The sequence below is a fragment of the Felis catus genome, chromosome E3, assembly GCF_018350175.1.
Source record: "Felis catus isolate Fca126 chromosome E3, F.catus_Fca126_mat1.0, whole genome shotgun sequence".
Taxonomy (NCBI): Eukaryota; Metazoa; Chordata; class Mammalia; order Carnivora; family Felidae; genus Felis; species Felis catus.
In genome coordinates, this window is record NC_058383.1 from 24,837,821 (window position 1) to 24,853,642 (window position 15,822).

General features: G+C 38.9%; 2 protein-coding genes across 3 annotated transcripts in view; one reads left to right on the top strand and one right to left on the bottom strand.

Moving 5' to 3' along the window:
* The window catches only part of THUMPD1 (THUMP domain containing 1), a 17,381-nt gene continuing 1,559 nt past the window's right edge, over positions 1 to 15,822 (top strand). The window contains exons 1-5 of one of the 2 annotated variants that reach the window (XR_006590947.1): positions 1 to 448; positions 1,762 to 1,936; positions 3,370 to 3,618; positions 4,165 to 4,614; positions 11,109 to 11,143. Coding sequence is in view for 1 of the 2 variants with exons in the window: in XM_019820859.3 (XP_019676418.2) it covers positions 218 to 448; positions 1,762 to 1,936; positions 3,370 to 3,618; positions 4,165 to 4,586 (1,077 nt within the window). In the remaining variant the exon portion in view is untranslated. Of the gene's footprint in view, positions 449 to 1,761; positions 1,937 to 3,369; positions 3,619 to 4,164; positions 4,615 to 11,108; positions 13,895 to 15,822 lie in introns of those variants that run through there. The other variant, XM_019820859.3, reaches the window with a different exon arrangement.
* The window catches only part of LOC101083228 (acyl-coenzyme A synthetase ACSM4, mitochondrial), a 20,893-nt gene continuing 14,041 nt past the window's right edge, over positions 8,971 to 15,822 (bottom strand). The window contains exons 7-13 of the mRNA XM_003998788.5: positions 14,531 to 14,654; positions 13,729 to 13,809; positions 13,495 to 13,596; positions 12,902 to 13,029; positions 12,704 to 12,803; positions 10,947 to 11,066; positions 8,971 to 9,348 (exon numbers count right to left, since the gene is read on the bottom strand). Coding sequence (XP_003998837.4) covers positions 9,262 to 9,348; positions 10,947 to 11,066; positions 12,704 to 12,803; positions 12,902 to 13,029; positions 13,495 to 13,596; positions 13,729 to 13,809; positions 14,531 to 14,654 — 742 coding nt within the window. The 3' untranslated portion in view covers positions 8,971 to 9,261. The remainder of the gene's footprint in view (positions 9,349 to 10,946; positions 11,067 to 12,703; positions 12,804 to 12,901; positions 13,030 to 13,494; positions 13,597 to 13,728; positions 13,810 to 14,530; positions 14,655 to 15,822) is intronic.

Sequence of the window (15,822 nt, forward strand, 5' to 3'; positions counted from 1 at the left end):
TCCAAGGGCGGGCCTCGCACCACCATTCCACAGTCGGCCACCTGCCGGCTTTAGGACCCAGGCTTTAGGACCCGGCGCAGCACGGAATGAAACGTGGGAGGCGGGACTAAGAGAGGCCGTCGCACACACATGACGAAAGCAGCTGGCGTCAGCAGAGGTGAGCAAGCCGGGAATAGAGGAGAAAGCTGTTTCTCGCTAGCCTTGGTTCTCACGCGCCATGGCGGCCCCCGTCCAGCAGCCTCCTCAGTCTAGCGGTGGAAAGCGCAAAGGGAAAGCTCAGTATGTGCAGGCCAAGCGGGCGCGGCGCTGCGACGGCGGGGGGCCACGGCAGCTGGAACCCGGGCTACAGGGCATTCTCATTACCTGCAACATGAACGAGCGCAAGTGCGTGGAGGAGGCCTACAGTCTGCTCAACGAATACGGCGACGACATGTACGGGCCGGAAAAGGTACGAGCCCCAGAGAGGGTAAGCGGGCCTGTGAGAAAAGAAAGGAATGCAGGAAGGCCGCCTGTCTTCTACGCGTGCGCGAGTTTTGTGGCCTGGTCTGTGTTCCCGCCTTCTCGCGGAGTCTGAGTTGTAGATCGCTGCCGGATCGCGTGCTTGAAAAGCTTGCCCATTTGAGGGGTTTTTCCCATTATTAATCACAGGGGCTCCTGTTTATAGATTGCTTCTGAGATCCATGTGTTGTGTTTCTGAAGCCCTCAAAGAAACGTTTATTTCTTACGGTAGGCTTGTGAAGTAATATTCACGAGGACACTGGAGCTCAAGTTAGTTAAGTAAACGGTCCAAATTCACAGGGGAAACTTCATTGGTCGTCATAGTTTTTATATATCTTACCACCATCTTTACGCCATGGTTGTAATAAGTGTCCTAAGCATTGTGTCTGAAATAGTGGGTTTAGTACTAGTGCTAGTTATTTCTCAAATGCACGTGTAAATACATTTTAAAAAGCAAAAATTTTTGTACCAATTCCATCTAAGATCTAATTGTCTCAACACAGTTTGGAAATCTTTATATTATTGGCATAAGATCTGGACTAATACAGAAACACCTGAATTAATTAAAAGGGGGAGGATAGATAATACAGAGGGGATTTGGATTCAAGTACTGTTATTAACTAGATCTACGGCATGGGCGTATTATTTAATTCTGCTGAGCTAGATAAAAAAGAATAAATGATAGTATATTTAATGTTGACTGTCAAGTTGCTTATGTATATAAATACATCCTGATAAATAATAAAGGTTCCATAAATGGGTATAATTATTACTGGTGCCTGACTGGCAAACTCCATTGGTGGGGCAGAGAACTAGGCAACAAGTTAGTGTCCTGTCTCCACTGGTGTCTTGAGCAAATTCTCAAACTATTTTTGTTCCCTCTTCCTTAGTAGAATAGAAATAAGGGTTTTTAATGCCATAACAGGTTGGTCTAATCTCACCAAAAGGAGACTGTCTCATTAGGTACAAAGATATCTAGTGATGGGATTTAAGGTTTACCTTGAAGTAATTCATTTGGTGAGCACATTTCCCTGTGTCCCAGAGTGTCAAGATGTTTTTGAAAGCATTTTCAAATTATATATACCCCAGTCTGAAGGAACTTCCTTTTTCCTCTACATTTTGTAGGGAGTGATGTGTCAGTTTCTTAATAAAAAGCTTTATTGTCAGTATTGATCCATCTGCCACTGGAGGTTTCACATAAATATATAGTTATAGCTTTTAACATGATCTGTTTTGGCATTTTTGCTCATTAATTTTATACAGTTTACAGACAAAGATCAGCAGCCCTCTGGAAGTGAGGGAGAAGATGATGATATGGAGGCTGCCTTGAAGAAAGAAGTTGGTGACATTAAAGCATCTACGGAGATGAAGCTAAGAAGATTCCAATCAGTGGAGAGTGGAGCAAATAACGTAGTCTTCATCAGGACACTTGGGATAGGTGTGTCTAATAAGCCTTAAGATTATTGAGCCTATAATATCTAGACATCTCCTTGTCTTAGTGAACACTGCCTAAAAAGTGGCTTCATGGTCACGGCTCAGTTAATTGATTGATCTTCTTCACACTGTTTTAGCACTAAGCATATGGAAAGGTAGAATGGTGTGGTGAACATAACATTGGCTTAAGAGTGGAAACCTGGCTTTGCCACTTTCTTTGCATGTAACTTTAGGTGAAACAAGAGTACAAGTTCTGTCTAAAAGAAGCAGCTGCTATTCAGCTCCAGCCAATTTGGAATGACTTTAGCCATCTGGAATGTAGTCCTAATAGAGCCAGGTCTTTTGATTTTTGAAAAGAAGGTGGAAATCTGGAGAAGTTTGTAGATTTTTTAATGTAGTTAACTAATTTAAAAGTATTGAAAACACTGAGTAGCCCCAAATAGACTTGTATGTCGTCAGGATGTGGCCTAAGGATCATATGATGATTTTGTGTAATTCATGGTCTTGGGGCTCCTCTGAGTTCTGAGATCTGGATTTTTGTACAAATTTGATCAATGGATGAGTTGAATGTGTGGTTTTTAAGTTTATTTATATTTGGAGAGAGTGAGTAGGGGAGGGGCAGAGAGAGATGGAAAGAGAGAATCCCAAGCAGGCTCCATGCTCAACTCAGAGCCCCAGACAGGGCTCGATCCCATGACAGTGAGATCATGCCCTGAGTTGAAATCAAGAGTCAGATGCTTCACCTGCTGAGCCACCCAGACACCCCTGAATTAAATCTTTTCAAATGACTTGCAGGGGCGCCTGGGTGGCGCAGTCGGTTAAGCATCCGGCTTCAGCCAGGTCACGATCTCACGGTCCGTGAGTTCGAGCCCCGCGTCAGGCTCTGGGCTGATGGCTCGGAGCCTGGAGCCTGTTTCCGATTCTGTGTCTCCCTCTCTCTCTGCCCCTCCCCCGTTCATGCTCTGTCTCTCTCTGTCCCAAAAATAAATAAACGTTGAAAAAAAAAATTAAAAAAAAAAAGTGACTTGCAGATTTTGTTTTGTTTACTATTGTAAAAAACAAAACAAAACAAAAACACTGCTGTTTAATAACAATACGTTGGTAGTTGCTCTTGTTATAGGAAAACTATGGTCTTATTTGGACAAGTCAGACATCACAAAAATGTTAACTCCAGTGTCTTCATGAACCGATGTTTTTAGTGAAAGCAGTAGTAATGCTGAAGAGTTAACATATTAGATATAGTAGTAATCATAGGCAGTGAAGAAAGTTGGAAAAACTGTTTGATTAGACTTATTAATGTTCATCGTGATAATTTCTTCTATACTGTTGATGTAGGTTGCTGACAATGAAAATTCATTTTGGACAGTTTGAAGAGGTTTTAAAATGTCTGAGAGCTTGTATTCTTGTTCTTTTTTTGCTGATTTTTTTCTTTTTCAGAACCTGAGAAATTGGTACATCATATTCTTCAGGATATGTATAAAACCAAGAAGAAGAAGACTCGGGTTATTCTACGAATGTTACCTATTTCGGGCACATGCAAGGCTTTCTTAGAAGACATGAAAAAATATGCAGAAACATTTTTGGAACCCTGGTTTAAAGCTCCAAACAAAGGGACATTTCAGATTGTATATAAATCTCGAAATAACAGCCACATGAATAGAGAAGAAGTTATCAAAGAATTGGCAGGTATGTTTCTTTTAGTGTTTTTACGTTCGTATGTAATAGTAAATACTTGTTTTTAGGAATTTTTTTTTAAGATTTAAGGCTTATATTTTTGGATATAAAACAAGTATATTAAAATGTCCTTAAAATAAGGGCGCATGGTTGGCTCAGCTGGTAGAGCATGTGACTCTTGATCTCAGGGTTGTGAGCTCGAGCCCCACATTGGGGACAGAGATTACTTTAAAAAAAAAAAAAAAAGTCCTTAAAATAATATCAGACCTAACAGACTTGGATATGAGACTTTCTGGTAGTTAGATATTAAATCTTCCAAATCAAGATTGAATTTTCTTTGGAAAAAAAATTACTCTGATTAAATATTTCAGGATTTTATTTGTATTTATTTATTGAAAGAGTTCACAGAGTTTGACTGAGGTCCATGTAGAAGCATAGACTAGTATGTATATTGCTTTTAACAAGTCCCAAATGGAAAGATGAAAGATTGTGTTTGTATCTGTCAAGCTTCATGGTACCCTTCTCCCTCTAAGTGTTTCCCTATTCTTTTTGTTACAGGAATAGTAGGCAGCCTCAATTCGGAAAATAAAGTGGATCTTACCAATCCACAGTACACAGTGGTAGTAGAAATCATTAAAGCTGTCTGTTGCCTGAGTGTTGTGACAGATTACATGTTGTTCAGAAAGTATAATCTCCAGGAGGTGGTTAAGAGTGCTAAGGACCCATCACAGCTTAACCCAAAGCAGCCAGCACAAGCAGGAAATGGGAAAGAAGCTAAATTGGAATCTGGTGACAAATCAAATCAAAATGACCCAGCAGAAGGAAAAAATAACCAGCAAGTGGTATCAGAAAATAATGAGGAGCTGGGGCACACAAAACCAAGATCTGAGACAAAGATGGTGAGTGAGGGAGGAGCTAATCCTGAACTTGAAAGTCAAGTCACAGAAGGATCTGAGCCAAATGAAAATGACCTCTCATAGAGAAAAAAAAAATCATTTGATGTTGCAGGTAGGTTTCTCTGGTGGCATTTGGTGAGATGTTGGTAGGATTCTGTATAAAATTGTGACTGAAAATACAGGTTTTGAACTTTGTATGTTGCATAATGCTGTACTCACAATAGTGAACAGTGATTGAGCAGCTCCATTAACAGTTATGTTGGAGATCTTTTCAGCCCCATGTGCCAGGTGCAGTTTGGCTTATGTGAATTTTGTTTAGCTGGGAGAAACTGTGGATAATTGGTGAGCACTTGCATGGAGGGGAGGGTGACAGGAGGCTAATGTTGGGCTCTCCCTCATGATTACTTTCCCCAGCCTCCCTTTCTGCACTGCCATCTAACTTACTGGAGTAAACAAACTCTGTAAGAGACACTCCTAGGGAAATTAGCATTCTAAGGAAGGAATTTTTACATGTTGCAACTCATCTGTCCCCTGTCACTTTGTTGTAAACATTGCAAAAACATGGGTCTTCTAGGTGAGAAGTGAATTGTTTTTTGTGAAGTTTTTGTATTTTTTTGTGATTCTTAGAGTTACTTTGTAACTCTTAGTTACTATGGCAGATTTTATATTTTATTAACATTTGTTAAACAAATCTGATGTTCCAGTGCTGCAATTTTTGAGGTCATGGTGTAAGATAGAAGAGGACCATTCTAGGCATAGAAATACAGACATTTCTGTTGAGGTTAGTGATGAAGAATTAGTCTTCTGTGATACTTTGGTATGCCAGTGTAACAAGGGACACAAATTCTTTCTTTACAGTGAAAGCTACTTTTCAGTGATCTTACGGATTTACAATCCAAGCTGTTGTCTTCCATTGTACATTGTGGAATGCAATTTACAAACCTAGCATTTGCTCTAGCAATTGTAACTATAAATCATAGCCATTTGATAAGTAAAGATGTTGATTATTTTAAATGGCACCTGGAATATCAAAACAGTAAACTTTGTTTAAACACAAAGTCACATTCAGGGGTACCTGACTGGCTCAGTTCGTAGAGCATGTGACCCTTGATCTCGGGGTTGTAGGTTTGAGCCCCCTGTTGGGTGTAGAGATTGCTTAAAAATAAAATCTTAAAAAAACAAAAAATCACATTCAGTAAAAGCTTTAGAAAGCAAAATTTTAGTAGCAGCATTATATTAGAAAAATTTAATAATAATAATAATAATACCAATGTAATAATACCAATATAACATTAAAATGTGAGGGCAAGAAGCAGTATAAGAAATTGAAAAGCCTTCACTTTCAGCTTAATAAATTGATTTATGTCTCCTGATACTAAAGAGGTTTGGGTAATTAACTGAAAAGCAGCCACTTCTCTGTCTGGGTTGATGAGTCAACAGATTCCATGAATATTTGTCCTACTATAGCCTTGGTAAGGTTGGTGAATGATGACGAAATTCAAGAAAGCTTGTTCTGCTGCGAGGAGCCTCTCAAAACAAAGGCAATATAAATTTAATGGGTCTTTATAACTGAAGACTGAAGGTCTGTCATCTCTACTCCTGGTGCTCATCCTTGGCTCCATGACCAGTTTTGCCTCATTCTGGTAAAAGGAAATGTTGACATTCATGTTATAGCACACTGCTTTCTTCCCAGAGAGGTGCTGATATAAAACACTTGGAGTTGAAATGAAGAAAGTTCTGGATAATGCTGCAGAAATGGTTAACTTTATTAAAGACCCATTTATGCAGGAATGTTTAAAAATAAATAAAGCTCAAATCTGAACAAAGAGCACATAAATCTACATACAGAAATCCAGTGGCTTGTCAGAAGAGTTCTCAACAGGATATTTGAGTTGAAAGGTCAATTGCCAGAGTACTTACAAGAAAATATTAGGCCAGATTTTGCAGAGTGCTTTGGAGATGAAGGATGGCTAAGACACTAGTCTATTTAGCAGACTTTTTTTTTTTTTTTTTTTAATCACATGAACAAACAAGTTCCTGCAAGGTCCTGGAGAAAATGTATTTTCTTAAAAGTGATAAGATTCTTGGATTGATAGGAACTGACTCGTTGGAACAGTCACATCGCCAAAGGAACTCTTGAAATGTTTCCACACCCACTTGGGCATGAGAGTGAAGAAAAGATAGCAACGAGTCTGAGGCCTTAACTAAAACTCTCTGTGAAGAACTGCAAAACCAAATAGCCTTTCCCCTCCTTTTCTCAACACCTGTGTATGACTAGGTGCGAAATCCCTTCTCTGAATCTCAGCCTGAGATTTTGTCCAGGAGAAGAGAAAGAACTCTCTGAGTCATAGTCTGATAGTTCAGGATTTCTGTGAAATAAGAGTATTCTTAACTTAGTGCTGACACTCACATGCCATGAAACTTAATTTGAAAGTTTTTTCAAGGTTTCCCCCAGGGTAAAACTACTGAAAAAAACTGGAAGAGACTCACCAAAGAGGGCTGCATAAGAAGTCCAGGTTGAAAATAAATATTAAGAGGCTGTGAAATTCACTTTTAGATGGGTTTATTTTTAAGTTTTAAAAAGTTCATAAGTATTATAAATGTTGAGTCTTCCTTCACCAACGTCTATGTCTGTTTAATGGCCAGGGAATGTGGTAATGTATTTTTATCCTCCTAAACTAGTGGTCCTGCTTGGTAAACCAGACTAGAAGGATTAGGGAGGGGAAAAGACTATAGATTGGACCTTGGTAATGCAGATGAGGCTGCAAGTCCTTCTAGATCTTTAGATATTTAGAGTGTTAACTCTTAATAGGTTGAGATCATTTTAAAAGGATGATCAGAGCATTTTAACTGTCACGGAGGATAGGATTTTGGTGCCTTCATCAGACTTGCTCCAAGACAAAGACACTTTTATTTTGATAGTGCAAGACTTTGGACTCTGGGAATAAAATTGGCCACATGCTTACAGAACATCCGAGTTTGTGGAACTGGGTTCCTTTTACTTTGTGAAAGCTGCTACTCTACAGAAAGATTTTGATTTAGTAGTTTGTTTTTAATCCTCTTGTATTTATTTTTATTTGGTAAGACCTGCGACAAAAGCTATTCTTTCCAGCTGTAAAGCACTGTGTTCTGTTGGAATCTGATTTCATTCATTGATGCATTTTCAGGTTTCATAACTTTATTGTCACTGACTTTTGAGCATGTTGTTTTATAAGTGACAAGATTCCAGGGTGGAAATTGAGTGTTGTTTTTTTTTTTTCCATTTAATTTTTGTTTTTGTTTTTGTTTTTAAGTTACGTCAGCTAAAAAAAACTCCAGTGTTGTGGTTTAGTAAATTTGTTTTGCTTTGTGGAGGATAGGGTGTTATACTTGCTATTTTGAGACATGTTTGCTTAAGGTTAAACATGATTTCTAAATGTTCTTTTTATTTGTATTTTGCTTTTGTTATGGCCAGATATTTAGCTTGTTTTTCATAGTTTCTGATATTTTCAGAAAAATCAAAATAAATTTGTTCCCTAAAGATTGGTGTTCTGTGCTTGCTTGCTTTCTTTCTTTCTTTCTTTCTTTCTTTCTTTCTTTCTGCCTCTTAGTAAATCTCTTGATTTATGTGTGTGTGTGTGTGTGTGTGTGTATACACATACATATGTATAATATATATAATTTTTTTTTAATGTTTATTTTTTTTGAGAGAGACAGAGTGTGAGCAGGGCAGGGGCAGAGAGAGAGGGAGACACAGAATCTGAAGCAGGCTCTGGGCTCTGAGCTGTCAGCACAGAGCCCAACGCAGGGCTGTGGGGCTCAAACTCATGAATGGTGAGATAATGGCCTGAGCTGAAGTCGGAGCCACCTAAGTGCCCCATAAATCTCTTGATTTATAATAGATACCTCATAAAAGATGTTTTTATGTCAAATTATACATTGTCCTAAAATATAAATCATTTTTATAAGTCGTTATATAAAAAAAGATATAAAACATTTAATAATTGCTCTTGAATAATTACTCTTATTAAGTAATCCAAACTTTAGATATTTTGCAGTGAATTTGCTTCAAAAGGAGGTAAAGTAATACAGTAGTCAATTAAATGCACTTATTTGGTTTTTGGATTATTTATATTCCTTATTTTAATATTAATATTAATATTAAAATATAAACTAATAAAATTAAATTAATATTATAAAATATTAATATTTTAAAGAACTAATAAAAAGATCTTAGAAATTATTATTTTTAGATTTATTTATTTTTGAGAGAGAGCATGAGCAGGGGAGGGGCAGAGAGAATGGGGGACAGAGGATCAAAGTGGGCTCCACATTGACAGCAGAGAGCCCAATGTGGGGCTAGAACTAACAAACTGCGAGACCATGACCTGAACCGAAGTTGGATGCTCAACCAACTGAATCACCCAAGCACCTTCAAGAAATTCAGTCTTGAACTTTTAGAATAGTTCTAATCTTTATTTTGGCTTAATCATTCACAAGATAATTCAGTGTCCACTGTGCTTTTCTAAGTAATTATTTGCTATTTTAAACCCTTGCAAATCATTAAAATCATTGCCTTTGTCAGTTTGATCATTATAACAGTTTTCTTCCCAAATGTTTTTAGATTTTCATTTATTTTTTGGCTAATTGCAAAACAAAAAGTTGAGTTTTTCAACCAGGAAAAATCTTCAGCATTTTAAGAGACTAATCACTAAATTGTTAGGAAGCAAGGACTAAAAGCAGCCCTATTAACAACTTAATGCCATCGTCTCTTATCAGGCTATGTTCTACCCCATTCATGGTCTCTCAGAACGTTGCGTTTGATTTTCCCAGTGATTGTCTTTGGGAGTTCTGGAACAAATTCCACCTAATTAACAGAAACACATTATGAGACACTTGATTCCATTTTGACAATCCCAGCTGTCAGTACAATAGGGAAAGCTTTCATGCAACTCTAGCATGGAGTTTGAGTCTAGGGGTTGTCTTAGCCCACCAAGCTCATTGAAATTCTTGTGTTTATATAGTAAAGTTGACAATGGAGCTCCATCATGGGTTTTTAGTGCAAAGGCTGTGTGCTTTGTCAGAAGAATATAATAATTCCTTTACTCCTAAGTTCATCTGGACCTAGGCCTCCACTACCCCAGGAAAATAGAGGCCACACCTAAATGCACAAGGAAACAAGTTAATTCTTGGGGCTTGGGCTTTTAAGAACTGGGTCCTGCAGTTTCTGAGGGAGATTTTTGAGAGAGAGTTTTGAGTACACACAATTTTCCCCTTACGTCCATGGTAAATCCTCTTCGTTTCCCTTCCTCAAGATGTAACTATTGTATTTTAAAATTTTCTCAAATAACATTTCTGAAAATCAACTGCCATGGATTTAGTAAATTTAATGGAGAAAATGTAACTATTCTTAAAGTTAACTACCTTTTGGTTGAAATACCAACTGAAATGGAATTCTCATGTTAAGGATCAATATCAACCAATAGTATTCTGGGATGAGAAGGAAGGAAGTTGCAGTGCCATCTCTATGTTTTTATATAGAATTACTTTTTTATTAAAAATTTAAAAAAATATTTATTTTGGGGAGATAGAGTGCAAGCAGGGGAGGGGCAGAGAGAGACACACACACAGAATTTGAGGCAGGCTCCAGGCTGTCAGCAAAGAACCTGACGCAGGTCTCGAACCCACAAAGTGCGGGATCGTGACCTGGGCTGAAGGCGGACGCCCAACTGCCTGAGCCACCCAGGCACCCTTTTATAGAATTATTCTTAAATCCTCCCTTGAAGAAGAAGGTCTCAGGAAAGATTCCACAGTTTCTTCGGATAGTATATAAATATTTTCCTAAGCCTTAAGTTTGGTCAGTTTGATACTAAAGCCCTGTGCTTTGAATTTGTAAGGGTATTATGGATCAAGAGTGCCATGATTGTTGAATTAGGTGCTGTTTTCATTTTTTAAAAACATTTTTTAAAGTTTATTTGAGAGAGATAGAGAGCACGAGATGGGGAGGGGCAGAAAGAAAGGGAGAGAGAGAATCCCAAGTAGGTTCCATGCTCAACATGGAGCCTTGGGGCTCTATCTCATAACTGTGAGATCATGACTTGAGCCGAGATAATGACTTGAGCTGAAATCAAGAATAGGATGCTTAACTGACCAAGTCACCCAGGTGTGCCCAGGTGGTTTTTAAAATCAATTTGCCAGTATTTTTTTTTTCTCATGGAATGGGGCTGATTAGTCTTATAAGGATCCTTAGTAGTTACTCAGTATTGCAGAGTTGATCAAAACTAGTTTATCAAATATTTGAAAATAAATTTTCTAAAGCAAAATTGTTAGGGCAAAACAAGTTGAAATAGGTATCCTCTGCTTACATACTGAGCAAACATAAAGTCACAAGCTAATAAACTCTATGTACTTACTACCTTAGACCCTTGTTTGGTAATACATTAACTTTTGGGCAAAAATACTTGCCTTTCTTGGATATTTGTAAGGTGCAGTTGATTTTTTCACATGATCCTGAAGTTCAAGAGTTAATTTCTCTGGGTTGGATGATTTAAAGGGTGCAGATAAGACAACAAAAGCTTTCACTACCTGCAGGAGAAAAGTCCATTTATATTGATGTTTGTTTTTCAGACATATCAAGAGTTTGGAGCCAATGCTGAACACAGGTATTTGTAATTAACAGGAGCTTGAGTGATGAATGCAAATCCAGAGATCACCTCTGAACAGAGCTTGGATTACAAATGAGGTTTTGAGATCTAATTCCAGACAAATGGTTTCGGAGTGTGAGGAGTGCAGTGTTTCATTAAGGGTAAAGGTTGAGTTTTATTTACATGTCCACATGTATCTGACATTTCAGTCAGACTAATCCTAATAGGCAATCCTTGATTTACCGATAACCACTTATTTCAAACCTACACTGTTAGAAACATGCAGTAGGGGGGACAAATGGAGTTCCCAGAGAATACAGTTTGAAAGGGGTTTGGGGAGGCTTAGTGGAGGGATTTTGTATGCTGGGGGATGAATTCTCAGGAAGGATTGGTCTACCTCTGAATTTTTTTTTTTGCTTCTCTTTGGAATACCGTGCAAAACTCACTGATTAATTATTGAAGTTAGTTAAGTATAAATTATTAATTATTCCTACATTGATTCCAGTTGGTATTTACTTCTAATGTTCACCTGAAATCAGCTCTATTGAGACTATGGTAGCAGGAGGAAAATACTTTGAAGAATGGAATTCATTGAATGGGGAAGTGGTACAAGAGGTTTGAGTGTGGGATCCATAGAGTCACTGCAGAGGGTCACAGTTATATGAGTGGCAGTAGAGAAAGAGATGTGGGAGGATGCTGATACAGAAACTGATTTTGAAATTCTCCCTTTCATACTACATGGCTTCCTCCTAAACCTAAGGTTATTTCTGTCATTCCCCAGATTCCCTTTAATAGGTTGAAAGTAGGCTTGTGGGACTTGTTTGGGAACCTGGCCACAACATCCTATTTGCATTGTTCCTGTAATGAAATGTATTTTGATTTCTGTGACAATAGTACATACAGTAGAATCTGCTGTTTTTTCTTCTGTAGCATCTCTTCCTCTTTTAATAACAGTACCCTGAGTTTCCTACGGAGCATTACCCTAACTTCTGTCTTTAGTGGTGTTGACACTAACTCCTACCTCCAGTGACCGGCATATGATCCAGGTCTGGCCAGTGAGCATATACCATTCCCTGGACCACGTTGGTTGGATATGTGATCTAAGATAGGCAAATATTATTCTGGGAGTTGCTTGAAACTGGTGGAAAGGGAGCTCTTCTCCTGGTTGTTAAGCTGTGTGCATTTGGAGTGGTTGCTGTCAAGTAGGAAGAACCTTTCCGAATGGAACCAACCTAAAGAACAACAGCCAAGAGATGGAGAGAGACGGTTTTGCTAACTTCACATGAACCCTTGGATGTAGCTGTACCTGAAGACCTCACTTATGTGTGAGCCAGTAAATTCCTTTTTTTAAAAACTTAGGTCAGTTTGAGTTGAGTTTCTGTCATTTGCCTCTAAAAGAATGCTAATACATCCCCTTTGAGATGCAACTCATTTGTAAAGTTGATTGCCCAGTATACATTTTTGGCACATGTGCTTCATAATAAGAAGTACATGACTACTCCTGATTCACTCCTTAACATGGTCTAATGGATAGAACTTGAAAATATGAAATTGCTACATTAATGACATTCACTCTACCTCTCCTCTGATTGGATCTGGACTACTGACAACAGCTGATTCAACAACTGCTGGGTGCTCGATTAGTGCACTCTCCACTTCAAATGGCCCAATACGGTACCTGGAAGAGGAAAAGGAGCCCTTGGTCACTACACCACCCAATAGATCTCCCCTGACAATCAATTACTTCCTAAGAGTAAGAGTAGCAAATATACAAACCCAGAGGATATGATGACATCATCAGCTCTACCAACAAACCAGAAATACCCATCACTGTCCATCACTCCTCTGTCTCCAGTGACATAAAAATTTCCTCTTATCGTGGCAGCAGTTTTCTCTGGATTGTCCTAGGAATCAAAGATGACTCTTGGTCAGAATAGGCAAAGGGCTATGGCACCCATGGAGTGACTTGTACATTGTGCATTCTATTTCTAAAAGAAATTAATTTAAAGAAATGTAATTCCTAGTGTAGAATACAAAAGGTTCAAGAATATAATAAAAAGTAAACCCCTCTTCCACCTCTACCACTCCCTATCACTCCCTCCCTGCCCTCTGCAGCCTGCCTAGTTGTCTTTTCTGAGGACACTCACTGCAACTGGTTTCTTACACATAGAATTTAATCTTTGCACAACTCCTAGGAGATAGATGATATTCTCCCCATTTTGCAGTTGATGAAATAGACTTGGATTTTGTGACTTGCCCAAATTTACACAGCAACACGTGATGGATATGAAATTTGGACCCAAGTCTGTATGATTCCCTGTACCACCTTTTCTATTAAAGTGTGACTAGCATATTTTACATTCTTGTACCACATATTCAGAGAAGAAACAGAAAGGCCGTGTAGTCTGTAGTCTGAGGGCAATTTCCCCTTCTTTGCCAGGTGGTAGGACGTTGCCATTTTCATCTATAATCTAGAATGAAAGAAACAATTTAGGTTCCTAAATTTGTTTTTTTACAGTGTGAAAACAGGTTATAAATAGTTGTACAATGACTAGTAGAAAACTGTAAAACTTTTTTTCCTTATTGAAACAGATATTACTGACCTGGACATCATAGGGTTGTACTCCTTTGCCCATTGAACCCAGTTTAATTTCTTGTCCTTTCTGATTGGCACAAATTATTCCCTGTTGAGAGAACATGTTTTATATAAGGATGTAAAAATTCAATTTCTGTAGCTATTTATATCATGACAATAAAACATAAGACTCAGTATTGACTGATTTTCCCAGTTATACACACACACACACACACACACACACACACACGTACACATACACACATGCACATTATTTTAGATCAGTGTTTCTCAAACATAAGCGTGTACCAGAGTCACCTGGAGCATTCATTTTTCAAGCACAGATTTCCAGGCACCATCTCAGAGTTTCTGATTCAGTAGGTCTGGCCAGGTGGGGTGTCTGAGAATTTGAATTGCTACCAAATTTCCACGTGCAGCTGATGCTGCTGATTTGAGGACCACACTTTGAAAACTACTGCTTAGACTAAGGATACCACTTAGTGCACCTTGGGATAAATTCCCCACTGGGGCTCTGTGGGGTCCTCAGTGTTGCTGAGAAGATGAGCTGCTCAAATCTGACCCTCTCTGACCCCTAACACCTTTGAGACTTCTCCAGCATGGGAAGAAGGCAGGAAGACTGGAAGGAGTAATCCTAATTCCCCTCTAGCCAAACCTAATTGGGCAATTCAGAGGTTTTGGTGGTTACTTGCAAGGTAAGGTATCCTGGGAAATTCCATAAAAATTTAGAACACCAAGGGGACTCTTCAGGGGCTCAGTCTGGGGTTGAAATGTTCCCAATATGCTAAACCTAAACTGCCCATTAAACATACCACTTCTGTCTGTCCGTAGCCCTCATACAGTTCCAGTCCAGTTTGTGCCTTCCACTGTTCCAGCACCTCGGGGTTGAGTGGCTCCCCTCCTGTCAAGCAGTGCCGTAGCTTCTTGAATTTGTATCTGTAGACACAGATATAGGGTCTTTGATGGGAGAAATCTGAGTGGCTTTCACTAAAACATTATTAGTATGTTCTAGCAACAAGCAAATGAGCTAGGAAAGACAAGTAGTAGGAAAGTTCAGTCAGCAAATATTTTTGAGCACCTACTATCTTGTCAGACATGGTTGTAGGTGTGTGGGGCATGTTAGTAATTCAAATAAAATTTCCTGACAGAGCTTGCATTTTAGCAGATCATTAAAGGAGGGGAGAAGGTAGGAGAAAATACCAATAATGATCTTAAGTGCTTATTATGGGCCAAGTGATAAAACAGCTAACATTAATTAAGAACCTACTATGCTGTGAGGGCTTTAGGAGCATTCTCATAATCCTCACATCCTTATTATACAGATCAGGAACTTGAGGCTGAGAGAATATAAAGAGGTTGTTCGAGGCCTCACATAGAATAAAGGGCTGAATTGACTACCCTGCACTTACCATTTGTCAAGTATCTCACCAAGTAGGCCATTTCCCTGAATTCTCTCCACAACCGCATGAGGCAGCCCTTAATCCTCTCTTGTGGATGGAGTTAAGGAGACTTAGTAAGGTCATCTGGAGTGTCTGAGGTCACACTATCAGTAAATAGTGGAGCCCTACTTGTTTGGCTTTGGAGCTTGGTCAGCTAACCACTGGCTTTACTACTCCACTGCCCACTTTCTCAAGTGAGGAAGTCTGGAATAGCCCAGCTCCGGTGCATTGAGGTGTCAAATGGGGAGGACAGGAGTTGTGCCTATTCAAAATAATCCTGGAAAGCCCTGAACTACTCTTGAAATGTGAGCAAGATGCTTACATTCATATCTGCTTTATTTTGTTTCATAGCACTCTCCCTTCTGGGCATCCACACTTGAGGGTGCAGAGGGTGGGTGAGCCTATACTACTTAAATTATTTCTCTCTTCCTTTCTCTTTTTCTTCAGGTACTCAATTTGTTTTAGTTAAGTAAATATGCATTGCAAGTCCACTAGGTGTTCAGATTATTTGGATAAATTGATTATAATCTTCAAGTCATAAGACTTCATTAGCTTCTCTTCAAGACAATATGAATGCAGCTCTATTTTGGGGAGGGAGGTTGGTTCTCAGACTTCAGGGTTCTGGTTGTCCTTGGGAAAATGTTCAGTTGCCCCTAGAGGCTATC